General features: G+C 43.5%; 1 protein-coding gene and 1 pseudogene across 1 annotated transcript in view; both read right to left on the reverse strand.

Annotated features, from left to right (window-relative positions):
* LAMA3 (laminin subunit alpha 3) overlaps positions 1 to 19,277 on the reverse strand; it is a 263,197-nt gene extending 243,920 nt beyond the window's left edge. The window contains exon 1 of the mRNA XM_044243267.1: positions 18,945 to 19,277. Within this exon, the coding sequence (XP_044099202.1) occupies positions 18,945 to 19,229 (285 nt within the window). The 5' untranslated portion in view covers positions 19,230 to 19,277. The remainder of the gene's footprint in view (positions 1 to 18,944) is intronic.
* Positions 3,970 to 9,077, reverse strand: LOC122902090 (annotated as a pseudogene).
* Positions 19,278 to 20,407: the final 1,130 nt, after the last annotated feature.

Here is a 20,407-nt window from a genome sequence, read left to right on the forward strand (position 1 = left end):
ATAAAACAACGGACTCAGGCTTGATTCCCGGTATTTTTTTTTTTTAAGGCAAATAAGAAGATGTCTGCAAAATTTACACCTACTACTCAAAAATTGTTTCCCTCCAAGCCAAATGCTGGAGGTTTTTTGCTTTTAACTCATATCAAAGAGATGCATTTTGGAGTAGAATCTGAGCGTTTGAATCCTAGCTCTACAAGTTATATATTGGTCGAATTATTTAGCCTCTCTTAAGCTCTTTTTTCCCTTTGTTAAATGGGCTAATTCTCCAACTGGATGTAGTGGTTGTGAAAATTCAATGAAACATCATCCACAAAGTAATCGCGCTGCCATGGAAATTACCGATTACCACTGGACCCCGGGGTGGGTGTGGGGGGGGTTGTTTAAAATGCAGATTTCAGATGCTGCATCCCTATTATCAAGGCTGTGTCTCTGGTAGGGGGGGCCAAGAATTGGAATTTTTAGCAAGCCCCACAGCGGATTCTTTCTCTTCCGCCCACTGCAGTCTGGGACCACAGAGGCAGCCGTGACAGGGACACGGCAGAGTACGCCACTAGAGACCCATCTTGCAGCCACAGTCACAGAAGTAGCTGCACTGATGGTGGTGATGACAAAAGGAAACATCCACCTGCCAGACAGGGCACCTTGCACTTTGCACATGGTGACAGGACGTTCTTTACAAATCTAGTAAGATGAGTCCAATCACTTAGCCCTTTTACAGATAAGGAGACAGAGGGGCGCCTGGATGGCTCAGTGGGTTAAGCCTCTGCCTTCGGCTCAGGTCATGATCTCAGGGTCCTGGGATGGAGCCCCACATCGGGCTCCCTGCTCAGCAGGGAATCTGCTTCCCCCACCCCACCCCGCCCCCAGTCTGCTTCTCGGCCTACTTGTGGTCTCTCTCTCTGTGTCAAATAGATAAATAAATAAAATCTTAAAAAAAACAAAAACAGATAAGAAGACAGAATCTCAAAGAGGTTAAGCAACTTACCGAAGTGGTGTAGTGGAGACAGGAAACCCGGGAGGGATGCTGCGGGGGGAAGGAGTTGGGAGCAGGAAGGAGGAGCCCTGGGGAGGGGCAGGTGCAAATCTGCCAGCACCTGAGATTTGGCCTTGGCCAGAGAAACATGTCCCTGCTGGCCCTTGCCTGGGAGTCAGGTACAACCAGTAAAGGAAGATGTGTTTAGGCTCCTCCATCCCCGGATAACTGAGAATTGTGTTTGTTCTATATTGACACTCTTTTATTTGCCCAATAATTATTTCACACATTCTCGATGCTCCTCAAACCCCCTCCTCCCTCTCCCCTTCTCCAGATGAAGTCACTGAATTTGCTCATCTTCCTGATTCACAGAGCTCCCTGCATGTTTCCCACATGCCTCTTACCTCCCATTGCTGTGGAGAAGGTAACTGTGCTCCAAAGTCTCCCCCTGCCAGCCCCCATCCTCTCCACGCACTGAATCAGCCCCTCCTGCCTGCTCAAGGGCTTTGCATCTGCCATTAGACCCCCTAAACACACACCCTCTCCTGCATCTCAGTGTAGCTCTCTCCTGGATCACTCCTACCAGGAGACAAACAAACAGCCCTCTACTTTGCCTTCCCTCACTGACCTCAACCCACACTGATGCTCTGGCTGTTCCTCACTCACGTCAAGCAGGTACCTGCCACAGGGTCTTTGCACTTCCTCTTCCCATTCCTGAGATTATGCTTTTCCCAGACTTAAGTCCCATTTCTGAGAGGTTTTCCCTGTCCACTCCATCAAAAGCAGTGTGGCACTCTGCCATCTCTTTCTACTGTCTTATCTGCTTTCTCTTTCTTCTGAGCTGGAAGCACTTATTTGCTGGCTTTGCTGTCTATCATCCTTATTATTATTATTATTATTATTTTAAATATTTTATTTATTTATTTGACAGACAGAGATCACAAGCAGGCAGAGAGAGAGGAGGAAGCAGGCTCCCTGCTGAGCAGAGAGCCCGATGCGTGGCTCGATCCCAGGACCCTGGGATCATGACCTGAGCTGAAGGCAGAGGCTTTAACCCACTGAGCCACCCAGGCGCCCCACATCCTTATTATTATTATTGTTGTAAGTGCCTTGAGCGCAAGACCTTGTTTACTACCTAGAAGAGTATCTGGCACAAGACTTTATATTTGTTCATTTAGTTAATAAATAAAGATGGCATACGCTATTTTGTTACTCCAAGAAATATACTAGAAAGTGATTAATGAGCTGAGGAGGAGCAGTAATCCCAGACATGGAGAAAAGGGGTGTGTGTGTGTGTGTGTGTGTGTGATTTTAACTTTTTATGTCAGAAGCTAAACTCCTGATGTTCCAGAATAACAGGAAATTGCAGACTTACACTCTTGTCACTAAACTCACTAGAAAGCACCAGGTAGGGGCTCCTGGTTGGCTCAGTCGGTTGGGCACCTGCCTTTAGCTCAGGTCATGATCTCAGGGTCCTAGAATAGAGCCCTGTATCAGGGCTCCCGGCTCAGCGGGGAGTCTGCTTCTCCTTCTACCTCTGCCTCTCACTCATGCTCTCTCTCTCAAATAATAAATAAAATCTTTAAAAAAAAAAAAAAAAGCACAGTGTAACTAAGTCTAGACCACCTTTTTATCCTCTAATGGAAATCTACTTGCTTCATCCTTCAGGGCACCCAGAGCCCATTCCCAACTCCTAACGTCTGGCCACTCGTCTGTCTGCTCTGCCCAGGAAGCCCCACACGTACTCAACTGAGCTCTCCCATCTTTAGATAGTGCCTCTCCCAGAGGCACTGGGAGACTTCTCAGGTACTGACTTTCCTTGTTCATCTTCCCACTGTGTCCAAATCAGAGAGCAAAGAAAGAAAATGATGGTCATTCTCCTGGCCACAACAGGCTTCTTGCTGATTTCCTTCCATTCAAAAGAGGTTTCACCCGAACTATGTCTCCCTCTCCTAATCCACATGTGGCCTCTTTATCAAGGCCTTCCTATTTCTACTTCCGCAACCATCTTTAATTAGAGTTACCATTCGTTAAACACTAACTGTGTCCCGGGTGCATATGGTTTACTCCATGTAATCTTCAGAATAACCTTGTGGACTAAATGGTATTTGAATCCCCATTTTACAGAAGACACCAAGGCTCACAGAGGTAACATAACTCACTCAGGATCACATCTTGAGAAGAGATGCTTTCAAAGCAAGCTCTATTAATTCCAAAGCCCATGCTCTTATACTTTTGGGGATTCTAGAACCAACTGGTTTCTTCTTGAAAGAATCCTTGAGGACATAGTCTGATTCATTCTTCAAGCCAAGATTTTCCCTATCAATTCCCTTTCAGTTATTGATCTCCTTCTGAAGTAATTATACTCTCCACAGCTTTATTTTCCCATTGTCCCATTCCCTCAACTCTTTTGTTCAAAGATTTTAAATTTCACCAGTCACCTAAATTCTTTTGAGGACCGGAAAGAGTATAAATACTACAAAAATAAAACAAAGCATTTATAAATTCTGGAAAGGATACAGAGGTCTCGCTCGGGCATAACATTCAAAACACACAACAATGAGGGCAGCCTGGCTTTCTGAGTTCTCAGAACATGCCAGGCATGTTCCCCTCTCACAGCCCTTGTACCTGTTGGTCTCTCTGAGTAGAACACATTTTCCCGGGGCGCCTGGGTGGCTCAGCGGGTTAAAGCCTCTGCCTTCGGCTCAGGTCATGATCTCAGGGTCCTGAGATCGAGCCCCGCATCGGGCTCTCTGCTCAGCAGGGAGCCTGCTTCCTCCTCTCTCTGTGCCTGCCTCTCTGCCTACTTGTGCTCTCCCTCTCTCTCTGTCAAATAAATAAATAAAAATTAAAATTAAAAAAAAAAAAAAACAAAGAAAGAAAGAAAAGCTTCTCCATCTATCAAACGTGGAGAAGCTTCCCTTCATGAACTACAAAACCAAAATCTTGCTTCTTCTCTCCAGGACCCAAACACAGTCATTACTGTGTATGTTTACTCACTGGTTGCAAACTCCCCATAGGATGTCAGCTCCACGCAGGTAGAGACCTTTCTTGCCTTGTTCAGATCTGTAGTCCCAGCCCATTACATCCTCCTCCTCTACGCCCAGCACATACATGTCAATCATATCTGTTCAATACAGGAGTGGACACAAGGGTGTCCACTATCAGACACAAGGGTGTGTTTACACCCAACCCCAGGTAGCAGTTCTTGCCTTCGTTGATAAGAATCTACATTAAGAATCATCCGGGGCACCTGGGTGGCTCAGCCCATAAAGCGTCTGACTGTTGATTTCGGCTCAGATTGTGATCTCAGGGTCATGAGATCAAGCCCTGCATTGGGCTCTGTGCTCAGCTGGGAGTCTGCTTGAGATTCTCACCCTCTGCCCCTCCTCCACCGGGTACTGGCTCCCCCTACACTTCTCTCTCCCTAATAAATAAATAAATCTTTTCAAAATATCATTTACAGAAGTTCTACCAGCTCCAGTTGAGTTTCCAAGTGCTGAGATGGTCAATGAGGACAAGCCAGTCTGAAAGTAACACTCAAGACTTCATTCATTCACTACGACCGTGAAGGCAAGAAACAAAGTACCAGCATCCCAGTGTTTCATTTTTTCCCCAAGGAACAGCACCAGGCAGGGGTCAGATGACAGAAGTATCTCACCGCCGAGGAACCCTGAACAAAAGGCTCCTGCCTTCTTCTGAGCCCAGAGGATGGAAGGTAAGGAGAAGAGGAGAGGGGGAGTAGAAAAATACCCAGTCATGGGGGGAAACGTGCCTCAGCCAGAGCTGCCCATCGGAAGTCTCTGGGGAGGCATCTGGGATGCACCAGTTACCTCACTGGGGGCCTCTGACTGGGGCTCCTGGGCTGGGAATGCAGAGATATGTGTGAGCGTGGCTGGTCAGGAGACCAGAGCCCTTGGCTGCAACCCCCTGTGGAAGAGTGCAATATACTCCTGTGTACAGGCTTGGCGTGGGGAGGGCAGCTTCCCCACGAGGTTGGTTGGTCAAAGCCTAACTGTCTACAGATGGACTGAAAAGATGACACACGGGATTTTGACCTAGTAAAGGACTCTCCTCCTCTTTAAAAATCCTTTCAGTGATGCAGGACACTCTGCTTTGGGAAGTTCCTCCCCAGAGCTGATCCCCATCCCTTGTGATGCAATATTACACATCCTCTTCAATTCTGTCGTTAGTGAAGACGGAGAACCACTGGTTACAAACATCTCTGTTGGGATTCTTAAGTCCCCCACCTCATCTTCCTTGTGGTTAGTCAAGCAGTTCTAAAGTGATTTGTTTCAGCTTCAATCCTCCTAAGCTAAAGGTACAACTGCTCTACGGAACAGCCAGAGAAAACAACTCCCAGAACCGAAGCCAGCAAATGATCAAAGAAAATTAGGACTGCAGGTAACACCAAGTACAAGAGAGGGACAAAGACTTACATGGTGCTCAGAGAGAGGTAACAAATATTTTATTATCATTAGACAGACTGATTTCAATAGCTGTATCTTTACTCAGATAAAAGTCTACTAAGTTGACCCAAAATATAATGAAATTAAACGAAAGGAAAAAAAAAAAAAACCTCAATTAGTTTATGGCAATCCTATAAGAGATTTCCCAAATGAGGTCTTCCACCATTTTCTGCTAATTTTTCTGGCACATTAAAAACATTCAAGATCACATTAAAGATAACATTAAATGATAGGTTGTCACCATGAAATAGGGAAACCACCCAGAAACAGAGAGGACACTATGAAAATTTGAAAGTCTGAAATGTTTGTTCTCTTCAAATCACTGTGCGAACTACCTTGCGTAGAATCTTTGCCACTGAGGTCTTTTGTGCACACAAATCCTCTGCCATATTTAGTCTATGCGGAGCCAGTCCCAGGACATAGGGAATTGGGACCTTCATCTCACGATCCTACCCCACCCTTCCCCTGACCTAGCCCCGCAGCCCTCTCATTAGCAGTGAAGGAATCGTCCCACCGCTGTGCTAAAGGGATCCAAGGCTCACGGTAGCCATGTATCCATCGTCCCCAAACTCCCAGAGTCACACCTGCATTAGTCAGTCCTTACTTTATGCCCTTCTTATATGTTCTACATATTTCAAGATGCCTCAAGGTAGGTGATTCCTAAATATTTGATCAGCCAAGAGCAATCCCCATTCTATTTAGGGACTACACTGTGAGTTGCCAGATTGCAGAGTCTCAAGAATAGACAGCCTAGAACCACCCAGGGAGCCTCAAGCAGTGTCCTTCACCTTCCCCTCCCCAAACACAGATAGCTCACACGCTGAATACCTCAGTGAGCAGTGCTGACTGACAGAGACTGGTCATCTGACTTAAAGTTACTGCAATGGGCTTCATATCTGTGTGTCCCCCCTCCCCACAATTCCATACATTAAGTCCTAACCCCCAAGATGATAGGATGAGGATGAGCTGAATGGTATTAGTACCCTTATAATTATGAGAGGCCGTGGAGAGACCCCTCATCTCTCCCTCTCTGTTTGGACACAGCGAAGAAACATGAACTGGAAGTGGGTCTTCACCAAACACTGAACCTGCCCACATCTTGACCTTGGATTTCCCCAAGGAAACTCGAGAACAGTGAGAAATAAATTTCTGTTGTTTATAAGTTACCCAATCCATAGTATCTTGTTTTGGCAGCCCAGAAGACGAACAGTTACTATATTCGTCTGCCAGGGCCATACCAAAGTACTATAAATTGGGTGGCTGCGAACAACAGAAATGTCATGTCTCGGTTCTGGAAGCTAGAAGTCTGAAATTGAGGTGTTGGCAGGGCACTGCTTCATCTGAAATCCGTAGAGGAAGGATCCTTTCTTGCCTCTTACGGCTTCTTGGTCTTGGCCCCATATCAGATATCTCTACTTTGAAATTCAACACATCAGGGCCACACCTGCCTTCCAAAGGCAGGGTGTTGAAATTCAGGTTTTCGATTTTTGGTTTTTTGTCAAACGGCACTTCTATCCAGGTGTTGCTCCAGTAGGAAAATTCTATGATGGTGTTGCTTTTTGAAAGTTTCTTCAGAAAGCATCTACGGCGTGTGGGTGACACCCTGTCACAGGGAAGACAGCCATGAGCAGGAAAATGGTGGCCCCACCCTCAGAGAGCCCCAGATCTAGCTAATAAGGACACCAGTCATGAAGATAAATGGTTCCAGGGTAATGAATGGAATTACCGAGATGGTGCCCTGTTTGGCTGCGGCTCTGAGGAAGGAGTCGTTAGTAGAGTGGGTATGAACATGAACTCTGCAGCCAGAATCCCTGGCTGTACCACATACCAGCTTTCTGCTCTTAAACAATGCACTTAACCTCTCTGTACTTCAGTTCTCTCTCTATAAAATGAGCACACTAAGAGGATCGCCTCCACAACCGTTGTGAGGATGAAGACGTAAGTACATGTTAGGTGCTTTAGAACAGTGCCAAGCATCCATAAATGTTATGTAAGTAATTAGCACCGTGCATTGAGTAGGGAAGTAAGTCTCCTGATCACGAGGCTGTTCCCCCTGCCTACCCTTCTGCCTCTTTGTTTGGTATCACTTCTGTACACAGTATCTGCAGTAGAGGGTATAACTTGAAAGTAGTGGAGAAGTCTTTTTCCCACTTCTCAACATTAAGCTCTGCATAAATTAAAACCCATATTTCTCTCCAGCTAATGTTCATTTATTGATTTCAGATGTGTTTTCTTATGAGCATCTAGGATGGGAAATCCACTAAGAAAATACAATATGTTTATGACTTTGAAAAAAATGGCAGGATATGTGAGATTCAATGAGTTGGCGTTCCCCAAGGCATTTTCCACCCTGTTGGCATGAGGGATCTAATCAAGGCCCTGCTAGCTCATGAAAAAAGCTTTTTTTTTTTTTATTTTAATGAAGCAGAAAAAAGGCTCGCTGCCTCTAAGCAGACACAGCTTTGCCCAGACTGGATTTCAGCCCCTATGTGTGCCTTGGCCAGGAGCCCATGTATACAGCCAATTCCATTGACTAAGACCACTGAGGTACCATTTAATGAAACTTTTTCCTCACCAGGCAAATGGTTCCAGAATGTTGAGCAAGGGTTAATGCAGGTTTCATGAAAGCTTAAACCACAAACAAAAAAATTTTTTTTTCCAATTTGGAAGAATATATTATTACTACCAACATTAACCTTAATGAATGAAAACCTCCCTCCAAAATGTTACTTTTTGGAATGCTAAATTTTGTTTAATGTTTGATAGACAAATTCAAGTTCATAAAGAATTTCCTTGAATTTAATAAAGATGTTTAAAGTGTTCTTTGCATTTTAATAGTTTCTTTTTTCAAAAGTTTTGAACGTAACAATAAATATGTAGAAACAACCCTGTCACCTGGCTGCATTAGAAGTCCTCACTGGTGGGCTCACCATTTATAAGGAAGACATCATTCAGCACAACCCATCACAGAGACTGTTGTACCAGTAGGGGCTTTCAACTTGAAGAACCGTTACTAGGTCTCTTTTATCAAGACTGTTAATCACCCAGAAGCCTTTAGCTACCAATTAACAGTTACCTATGAAATCAATGAACACAGTCACTGGCTTTAGTAAAGTGTGACCAATTGCCCCTGTCGCTGATGGTGTCTGTGAGATTTTCATTTCACAATGACATGAAGTAGAAAGCCCTGCAGTGTCTTCTTCTGGGGGCTCTCTTACGTTTCCATCATACCTTTTCCTTCTTGCATGCTGTCCCACATTTCAAGCTCTGTCTCTTTTTGTTGTTGTTGTTCTTCTTCTTCAAGCTGTCTTAGTTTTTCCTTATACTTTCCACCCTGTGTATTTAATTCCTCTTCCATTTTGAAACAAGCAGCTGATAAAGCCTCTTGTCCTTTAACAACAACATCAGGTTCCATAGCAGTTCAGTTGCCTCTGCCTCAAGGCCCTCGGCTGAGTGGAAAGCTTCTGGAACACCACAGAGAGAAGGATGCAGCTGAACACCTTCAGTGGGTGATGTCCCAGCCATAGGGACTAGTGGGGGTGGGGGGATGAGGTGCTCCGCAGGATATGCAGGAAGTGTAACCCTTCTGTCTCCAAGGCTGGTTGCATGGACAGCAGCTTCTTGTCCAATTCCATGGCTGCTCTCCCCCCAAAATATTTCTCTAATTGCTATAAAAATGTGTCCCTTTGTAAACAAATAATATCTAGTTATTAACACAGTACTAAGAAAATTTAACACTGTTATTCTGCAAAAATGCCTGTGGATTATTTCCCATGCCAAATATGTTCAGTATATAATGCACCATACAGTTCGTTAAAAAATAATTTTTTAGGGGTGCCTGGATAGTTCACTCAGTTAAGTGTCTAACTCTAGATTTTGACTCAGGTCATGATCTCAGGGTCGTGAGACTGAGTTCCACACTGGGTTCCATGCTCATTGTGGAGTCTGCATGGCATTCTCTCTCCCTCTCCCTTTACCCCTTCCCCCACTCACTCACACACTCTCTCTAAATAAATAAGATCTTTAAAAGAAAAAAAAGAATTTCTTACTCAAAAATTTTAAATGGTTATTATGAAAAATCATTGTTGTCATTCACCACTGTAAACACATTTATTGGACATGAGGTACCACAATATCACAATATATGCTGAGTGTTTTTTATCCTCCCAATAAATGTGTGAGATAGACACTAATATTAATTCTGTCTTATATATGGGGAAACTGAGGTTATGCAATTTTCCAAGGTCAAAGAGCTGTAGAGTTAGAATTCAAACTCAGCTCTATATGATTGTAGAGCCAGAGTTATTCACCTCTAAGTGAGAGTAATTTGATGATATATACAATGAGATGATATCCTATTTTCCCTCATAGGAATTTCCCTGGTCTTTTAAGAAAATTAGGCCACAAAAACACGAGTCATCTACAGAAAGATCATGTCTGGATCATTTTTGCATCCTCAGCATCAAACATGATGCCTGGCATGTAAGACCCACTTAATAAGTGAATTAATTAATTAATTAATTAATTAAAAGAAATTAAAGGCTTACAGATTGGAAAGGAAAAAATAAAACACATGTAGTTCTGTGTGTAGAAAATACTGAAGTCTACAAAAAATCTACAGCAAGGTCACAGGATACAAGATCCATACGCAAAAATCAATTGCATTTCCAGTGTGGATGTATGTGCATGTAGAAATTAGCATATGTTTCCTAGCTCTGTCCACTGAAAGTGTCTAAAAGCAATGATATACTATAACAATGAGCATTTAATAAACAGTACCTCATATCCAGATCTTAGTTTCTAAACACTGCACCCATAATAAGCAAACAAACAAACAAACAAATAATGCTCCTTGAAAAACCAGTTGGTTCCTAGGCAGGAGCAAAAAAGAAAAAAAAATGCCCTGGAACATGTTGTGGTACCAGAAAGCAAGGAAGCACTAAAAAAGAGGATGTAAGGATATCACCAAAAATGGCAGAGGAAAAAGCTTCAAGGATCTGTTCCTCCACTAAAGCAACAATTAATCTCACAAAAAAAGCTACTGAAACAAACATTTTCAGAACTCTGGAATCTGTTCGAAAACCTACAACAACTTATAATCAGTGAACTTAAAGATAAGTTGACTGAAAAGATCTAGCATAAGAATAACAAAGAAAAAAGAATGAACAAAAATAGGGGCACCTGGGTGGCTCAGTGGGTTAGAGCCTCTGCCTTTGGCTCAGGTCATGATCCCAGGGTCCTGGGATCGAGCCCTGAATTGGGCTCTCTGCTCAGCAGGGAGTCTGCTTCCTCCTCTCTCTCTGTCTCTGCCTGCCTCTCTGCCTGCTTGTGATCTCTGTCAAATAAATAAATAAATAATGAACTAAAATAAACAAAGCTCAAGGCACCTATAGGACTGTGACCTGTTACAGACCAACATACACATTTTGGGAGTCCCAGCAGAAGAGCGAGAAAGAGGCAGAAAGTATACTGGAAGATATAATGGTTGAAACTGCCCAAATTTGATTAAAGACATGAATCTACACATCCAAGAAGCTTAACAAATTCCAAGCAAGACAAACTCAAAGAGATTCCCACCAAGGCTCATTATAATCAAACTCTCAAAAGACAAAGAGAAAATCTTGAAAACACCAAAAGAGAAGAAATTTATCACATACAGGATCCTCAATAAGATTAACAGCCTGCTTTCCATCAGAAACCATGGAAGCCAGAAGGCATCAAGTTGAAGTATTTAAAATGCTGAAAGGAAAAAACTGTCAGTCAAAAATTCCATACCTGGTAAAAATTATCCTTCAAAAATGAGGGAGAAATTAGAACATTCCCAAATAAACAAAAGCTGAAAGAAGTTTGTTGCTGGTAGACCTGCCCAACTGAAGGCCAAAAGGCTAGAGATGCTAAAGTAGTCCTTCAGCTGAGATAAAAGGATACTAGGATATAAATCAAAGCCATACAAAGAAATAAAAAACACCAAAACAGGGGCACCTGGGTGGCTCAGTCATTAAGCATCTGCTTTCAGCTCAGGTCATGATCCCAGGGTCCTGGCATCAAGCCCCATATCACGCTTCCTGTTCCAGGAGAAGCCTGCCTCTCCCTCTCCTACTCTCCTTGCTGTGTTCCATCTCTTGCTGTTTCTCTCTCTGTCAAATAAGTAAATCTTTAAAAAACAAAAACAAAAACAAAAAAAAAACCCCACCAGTACAGCTAACTAAATAAATAAATACAAAAGCCAGCATTATTGGAATTTTGGTTTGTCCCATATGATTTACAAAACAAATGCATAGAACAATAATTATATATTTATGTCAATGGGCAACAATGTGTAAAGATCTAATTTGTGAAGAGAGCATCATAAAGAAGGGGGCACAGACTTGTATAGAAGCCGAGTTTTAGATACTACTGAAGCTAAGCTGATGGTCAGCTGAAACTGGACTGTTGTAAATTTAGGATGTTAACTGTAATCCCCAGAGTAACCACTGTGAAAATAAATACAGAAAAGTTAATGGAGGAAAGGAAAATGGTTCATTGGGAAAAGAAACTAAACACAAAAGAAAGTACTAACTGAGGAACTGAGGAAACAAAAAATATAAGACTTACAAAAACAAAGAGCAAAATGGCAGAAGGCCCTCCTTATCAGCAATCACTTTAAATGTAAATGGGTTCAACTTAACAATGAAAAGGCAAAGATTTGCAGAATAGATTTAATGGAATAAAAAAAAACCCACAATGCAGACCTACAAGAGATTTAGATCCAAAGACACAAATGAATTGAAAATTAAAAGACAGAAAAAGATTTTGTGCGTAAATAGTAATCCAAAGAGAGTGGTGATGATTATACTAACATCAGACAAAATAAACTTGAAGTCAAATTGTTGCAAAAGATAAAGACACACATTACACATTGATAGAAGGGCCAATCCTTCAAGATATAACAATGTAAATATATCTATATCAAACAAAAAAGCCTCACATATACATGAAGCAAAAATGGACAGAACTGAAGGGAGAAACAGTTCCATAATATTAGTTGGAGACTTCAGGACTTCATTTCAATAATTGGTGTTTCTCAAAAAATTAAACATAAATTTACTATGTGATCCAACAATTCCACTCCTAGGAATCAACCCAAGAAAACTGAAAACATATGTCCACGCAAAGATTTGTTTGTGAATGTTCATAGCGGCATACTTATAATAGCCAAAACCTAAAAATAGTCCAAATGTCCATGATTTGGATAAAGGAAATGAAGTATACAACAACATACTATTTTCTGCAATAAAAAGCAAACTAGTAAATCGTACAGCAATATTAACAAACCACAAAATCATTATGCCAGGTGAGGGAAGTCAGACACAAAAGGGTGCTCATGTGGCTCAGTCAGTTAAGCATGCTCTTGACTTCAGCTCATGTCTAGGTCTCAGGGTTGTGAGATCAAGCCCCTTGTCCAGCTCCTTGATAGGCAGGCAATCTGCTTAAGATTCTCTCTCTTCCTCTCCCTCTGCCCTTACCAGGCCCTCCCGCTCTTTAAAAAAAAAAAAAAAAAAAAAAAAGTTGGGGCATGTGAGTGGCTCAGTTTTTGAGTGTCTGCCTTTGGCTCAGGTCATGATCCTGGGGTCCTGGGATTGAGCCCCGCATCGGGCTCCCTGCTCAGCCTCTCCCTCTTCCACTCCCCCTGCTTGTGCTCCCTCTCTTGCTCTCTCTTCCTCTCTGTCAAATAAATAAGTTAAATCTTGAAAAAAAAATTAGACACGGGGCACCTAGGTGGCTCAGTGGGTTAAAACCTCTGCCTTCAGCTCAGGTCATGATCCCAGAATCCTGGGATCAAGCCCCGCTTCAGGCTTTCTGCTCAGCGGGGACCCTGCTTCCCCCTCTCCCTCTCTGCCTGCCTCTCTGCCTACTTGTGATCTCTCTCTCTGTCAAATAAACAAATAAAATCTTTTTAAAAAATTTAGACACAAAAAACCACATGTTGTGTCATTTCATTTATATGAAATTTACAGAAATGAGAAATTTTTAGAGGCAGAAATCATAGCAGTGGAAATAGATGTGGAAATTGCGTGTGTAGACACAAGAGAACATTTGGAGCTGGTGGAAATGTTCTAAAACAAACTAGTGATTGTTGTACAACTCTATAAATTTATTTAAAAATATTTAATTCACACCTACAATGGATGCATGTTATACTATTTAAATTATGCCTCTATGAGAGTGTCAAAAATGACTCACATACTTCAATCTAGTTTTGGTAAAAAAAATTATGAAGAAAATGTGTAGTTTTCACATTCATATATGCACTAAAGATGTAAAATGCACACAGCTAACTTTCTATAACGGCTTAAGTATAGTTTTCTCATAAGTGAGGGGCTGAAATTAATCACCTTTGTCCTTCTCTTTCCCTATGACTATATACTTCTTTTTCTCAGATTAAATGATCCACGTTCTCAATGGCACAGGTAATTCAGAACAAAGTAAAATCCTACAATTCAAGGACTGAACATTCTCACTGCCAAGTATTCATCTTCTACAACCCTGAAGATCCATGAGCTCCAGCAAAATCTGTGACTTGAAGCAAACATTTAAATTGCTGACATTCTGTGTGTGGAACCATGTTCCATAGCTGGTGAGTGAACCTGGCTCTCCAAAGGAAAACGTTTATGTTCGAATGATTTGCACACAAACTTTCATTGCTAAACTTTGGCTAATACTCACACAGAACTATTAGGAAAATCATTTTTAAAAATTCATCTTTAAATTGCTTACTGCAGTCATTTGTCTGAAGTCTTAAAATAACTCACTGCTAAGAACTGTTACAAATATATCAATGGAATAGTAAATGTCTTTGATTTCTCAGCCCTTGCCCAACACTTTCCTATCAGTTTCACAAAGGAAAAGTCCCTTGTTGAAGCCAACAAATGGTTTCTCTTTCACAATGGTTCTATAAACAGCCTTAGTGAAATGAGTTTCCTGTTTATGGCCATTAGTCCAAGTCACACAAACACACAACCCAGACTGCTTTGTGACAAGCGCTCTTGCTCTTGGCTGTAACTCACATGTGGGAACTTCTTTACCACTGTCATTCAGGCTAGATACACATTCCTGTGCATAAATTATAATGTAATGAAGGAATATTAACAGAAGACATGTTGAACTGTCAATGTACAAAATCAACATCTCATGTGTGGTAAATATGTTCATTTCATTCTTTGTGACTGTCATGTCTATGCCAAGCTAAACCAAACACAAGGTTACATTTTCTTTTCTTTTCTTTTTTAAGATTTTATTTATTTATTTCACAGACAGAGATCACAAGTAGGCAGAGAGGCAGGCAGAGAGAGAGGAGGAAGCAGGCTCCCTGCGGAGCAGAAATCCCGATGCGGGACTCGATGCTGGGCTTGATCCCAGGACGCTGGGAACATGACCTGAGCCGAAGGCAGAGGCTTTAACCCACTGAGCCACCCAGTCGCCCCCAAGGTTACATTTTCAATACAGCCTCCCACTTATATTTTATCATCATCTCTATCAGATGCCGGTAAATAATGTTTTTTTTTACTTCACAGGTAAGGAAACATTTAAAATTGAAGCATAAAGTGTGATAGATTTCAGTGGTAGTTAACTTCTTAGCAGAATAGAATTAATTTGTGCATTTTTCTTGTCAATTCTTTACATTGACTTCTTTATAGCCCTTAGCTGTATCTTCATTCCACTATCTTTTCCTTTAGTATTTTTTGAGCACACATACTGTTCCAGGCTTTGTGCTACGCACAGGACACAACTATGAACCAAACAGACAAAAATCCCTGAATCAAAGACCTCTCAAACATCAAAAACTTAATGTCTAAGCAGTAACAAGTATATAAAATCTTATTTAATGAGTTTTAAATCCAGAGAAACCACAGTGAGCATTGTTCACACAATAAACAAAATTCAGACTTTTAAAATGTCCTCCCTGTGGGCACATGCTACCATTCAAGAATCAGGATTATTAGTATAGAATCAGGACCATAAACCCAGGCTTTATTCTAAGACATAACTTTTATTCTTTTTTTTTTTTTTTTACATTTTTTGCAAAATCCTTCTGGCCTGAAATTCTAAATCCTGGCTGGCCCTGAAGGTTTATTTTTAGAAAGCTCAAGAAACAACTATTTTAGTTACTCCTCTCCATTTCCCATCTTGAGCATAAACACATTCAAGATAATCATCATTCGGGTACAACCAACTGATCAGTCATAATCTCCCACGCTTCCAAGTCCCATCACCCCTCGGTATCCTGAAAGGTAGGTCTGCACCTGCGGCTGCCAACACGGGGCTAGAGCAAGCATCTGAGAGCCCAACTTCTAGAACTCTCCTTCCCTGTCTTGTCTCCAACACACTTCTGTCCTCATTAGATAAGAGCTTCTCACGTCAGCAATCAGTACATCTTCTCAAGCCCTCAACTGTGAAAGCAGAAAGCACTATTCAGCAGCACTCTTGTTCACCCCTTATTTCTCAGAAAGAACACAGTATAACACCGGATAGCATTCTTTTTCCAAAGGCTATAGCTTGGCCTAGAAACACAGTCTGCTGAATGATCTCAGAAAAGCCACTTCCTACTCTATCTAGGACTGTGCACCAAAGTTTAAGGACCTATCCTGGAAACTCAATCAGCACAGAAAATATGACTTTTCTGGACCTCCAAGACCATAGTATCAACCTATGAGCGTTCAAAAGAAAATGCCAGATGAAGAGAGTGAAGGTTGGCCCATTCCCAGGCAAATCTCAGGGAGAGGAGATATTTGAAAATTTCTTCCCCTTGCACTTCGTCTTCCCATAGTCAGAACAGCTCTCTGCAAAGTTGGGTGTGCCAGGCAATCCAATGGGGTGCCAGAAGGGAATATCAAAATGTGGTTTTTTTCATTTAAAAATAAAGAAATTCAGTTTGACTAATATTTAGTGTGCACTCTGCTTAGGGCTTTACCCCATCCACGAGTCAGCCGGTCACAATGGTCCTGAGTGTCTGTCTGCCCAAGGATAGAGGAGGAGGAGTTGCACCAGGCTCTCATCTGACCATGACACACCAAAGCTTACACGGGCCTGATTAAGTAGACACGTGGGTTCTATTCTCCTAGACAGCAGAACAGTTCCAACCATGTACTAAAATGAGGAGTGACAAAGAAATTCTTTCAATGACACACATTCACTGTTTATCTCATGTTAAAGTATTTAAAACTTTGAAATTTAAAGTTGAGTCACACTTTTTTTTTTCACAAAAAATTCCAGATTTGCTCTTTCCAGGATGACAAGGAACTGCCAGTAATATACTACCTGATACATATTTACAAAAAAATAGAGGTACCTATGAAAGTAAAGGTATTGTATCAACAATGTGTGAAAAAGCAAATAAGATTCTAAAGAAATGTACGTTTTGAAAAGAGTGCTTTGGAAAATAGATATTTGGAAATGTTTCATATTTCTGTTGTTCAAAAGACAGAACTGGGGTACCCTAAAATTTCTCCTATTTGCACAGTTTAAAAACCTGGATGCAGAATTCTGTAATGTATTTTAATATTTTCCAAAAAACTACTTGCAGTGAGTTTTAAATCTATTTTTTTAAACCCTTAAAACATAACACCTTCCAACCAGGAAGTACTGAATGCCATCTGAAAAGCAAACATTGACTGGCCAAGTGTCTACTTTAAAAAATTTTTAGAATAATTGAAGGATGGGCAGAAATATGAGTACCATGATTTTAAGAATTCAGACAGTATCAGACCTGCCCAGTTACACAGAATTCCATGCTCCCAAAGGCCCCCTCACTTAATTTGAGGCTCTGCTATCACCATCTTGAAATTCATAATCTTTGAACAGGGGGCTCACATTTTCATTTTGCCCCGGGCTCTGTGACTTGTTCCGGGACTCAGTGGTCAGTGCAGTGGTCCTTCTTCTCGAATCTACAGATTTTTGAGCTATCTTTCAGCTGTGACAACTACTAATTTCAACTATCAATGTAAAACCGACCTTGAATTGACAGATCATAAGTGCTAAACTAACTTTGCCAAAAATAATGATATACATAATCACACTTGTATATTTATAAATAGTTACAATCAGAAATTAAATATTTAGGGGCAAGTGGGTGGCTCAGTGGGAGCCTCTGCCTTCAGCTCAGGTCATGATCCCAGCATTCTGGGATGGAGCCCCGCATTGGGCTCTGTGCTCAGCAGGGAGCCTGCTCCCCCCACCCCCCCTCTGCCTACTTGTGATCTCTGCCTGTCAAATTAATAAATAAAGTCTTTAAAAAAAAGTTACCACCTGCCTTTAAAAAAAAGAAATTAAATATTTAAAGAAAGCAAACTTACTTGGCGCTGTTAATAAAGGAAATTAAAAAGTATTTTCATCATTGTTATTTTAGTTTTTTATTTCTATTCTTGCCTGTCCTCTAGTACTCACCGTATATTAATAAAGCAATACATGTATATAGTTTACAAGTAAATAAGCACGTATTGGCATTGCATGTTCAGCTATTGTCGTTTATGGAAGTGCGCAACCAAGAGTTTCTAAAACCCTGACCTAGATTCTCAATGGTAATCTTTTGCTTGCGGAGCTCAAGTTCCGAAATTACTCCCTCTTCCGGCAGCACTTTCCCATTCCTCGGCAATATTTCCCAGTAGAACAAGGGGAGCAATTCTGAATTACGGCTCAGCGTAAAGAGGATTTCAAGTCAGGACTGGGTTTAAATCCCGCTGCCTTCCTTTAAGACTCAGGCACGTTTCTTAACCTGTCCAACCGCTCCGGTTCCCTGCGCTGCTGTAAGGGTCCGTGGGTGAAGACCTGGCACACCCCAGATGCTGATTAAGCACCAGCAACTTTATCATTTACGCCAGGTGTTCGCGGTAAGAGTCTGATGGACCCTGAGCGCAGTGTCCATCTCTGTCCAGTTCCACTCTCATTCGCCACAGTGACCTGAACGCGGACGCTTCGGGAAGGGCGGTGAGGTGCATCTTCGTGACACCAGAGGGAGGGGTGCTACCGATACAACCTAAAAGTTCTCTCCAAACCCGCCACGGAAACCCACTGCAACCAACTTCTCCCGATAAGGTCGGGGAGACAGAAGTGCCTGGAAGGAGGCGCGCCAGTGAAGCCGAGGGGGCACTCATGGCCTGGCCGGGCGCTGCTTGAGTGATGGAGGCAGCATGGGGCGACAGTTCCATGCACCCCGAGGCGCATCAGGGGACTTTCACCTCTGCGCCCACAAACTTAACCTCAGCCTTCACTTACCTCGAGTGCTCTACTGGTCCCGGCCTCGGGAGGCGAACTGGCAAGGGCGGAGCTCCCGCAGGATCGCTCCGGGGCACCGAGCCCATCTCCCAGGGTCGCCCGCCCGCGCGGGGCCTGAGGGAGCCCTTCCCTGTCTCCTGGTATCGCTAGCGCACGGGGAAAGACCCCTCCTTCTGCTGAGGGCCACAGGCCAGCGCCGAGAGGGAGCCGGCCCCTCGCCACCCCGCCCTCATTCACTCCCGGGACCGTACCTGGATGGTGTGGCCGCTAACCGCGGCGGTGGGCCCCCCCACCAACTTGCAGTAGAGCTCGGGCCGCGCGCCGCCGGGCTCCCGCTCTCCGCAGGTGGCGGTGGCCCAAATCCTCGCCGCCTCGGCCAGGTTGAAGTAGGGCGGGTGCAGGCTGAGCCGGGCCGCGGTACGGGGTTCCCGAGCGGGGTTCACGGCGGGCGGCAGCAGCAGCAGGAGCAGCAGAACCGGCCTCAATACCCAGCCTGGAACCCGCGCGGCCGCCGCCATCCTGCAGCGCGCAATCATCCCGGGAGGAGCGAGCTCAGCCCTGGGTGTGGGCGGCGGCTAATCCGCGCCCCCGCCCCACGTGCCGGGAGCCCTCGCGGTGCAGTCGGCTTCTCTGGTGTGGAGCCTGCGGCGGCTGGAGCGAGCGCCCAACGAAGCAGGAACTGACAGCGCACAGCCTCGGGCCAGCCGACCAGGTCTCTGCAGCGCTGCGCCCTGCAAACTTCGCGGGCGGGGAGAGCGAAAGGCGTTCCCGGGCTCTCACCCTGGCGGCAGAGGCGGGGGCCGGGACCGCCCCACCTTCCTACGCCCAGCGCAGAAATCAGAACGTCCTCCTCTCCAGCTGCTCACGGTCTCAGACCAGTCAGGAAAGCCAGCCTGGACCTCGGACAAAGGGGAAGGCTTGGGTGAGACATTAGAACAAACTGGCACTGCGTGCAGAACTTAAATCAAAGACCTCGTGGCTTCCCGGACGTCTCAGTTGTCAAAAGACAAGTCCCGTCAATTTCTCAAACACTGTGCGCCAGCAGTATCTGTGGCACTACAGCGCACTCAGAGTCTGGGATCGAAGGAGCTCACGGGGAATGGGGAGTGGCGGAACAGACCCATTTAAAAGACAGCCAAGAGCGCAGGTTGTCGTTTGCCAAGCTGCCAAAACACCTTGGGGGGGGAATCTTTAAATGCCCGATCTGCTAAATTTTACAGATAAACTGAGAGATAATGAGCGAATTTCTGGAGCTGTCAAGCTGGCGTCAGAGCAGAGGGTACGCCCAAACCGGAGCTGAGATTTGGTCTTCTTTGCACAATGTCTCCCTAAAACCGAGCCGTTTTAGGTGCTCTGAGCACTTCAGGGAGCGTGCCCCTGCTGCCGGCCAGGACTGACCCGAGTGCCTCAGAGGAAGTGGGCTTACTCCGAAGGAAGGAGAAGGGAAAAAGAGGGAGGATGTGAGAACATTACGTGAGCAAAGATTGAGATAACAAAAAAAAAAAAAAGGTACAGTTGAAAGGAGTAGAAGTAACCAGTGTATTTATTAAATACTGGGATATTTGCTAGAAAGAAGGCAGTGTACCTATTTAACCATCTGTTCTTCAAAAATAAAAGGAGAGGAAAAGGAATTTGTGAGTGTAAAAAAGGAGAAGCCACAAAGATTGATAAGTTGACAGAGAAACTAAAAGTTTTGTATATCCAAAAGCACCAA

Source organism: Neovison vison, chromosome 3 (assembly GCF_020171115.1).
Source record: "Neovison vison isolate M4711 chromosome 3, ASM_NN_V1, whole genome shotgun sequence".
NCBI lineage: Eukaryota > Metazoa > Chordata > Mammalia > Carnivora > Mustelidae > Neogale > Neogale vison.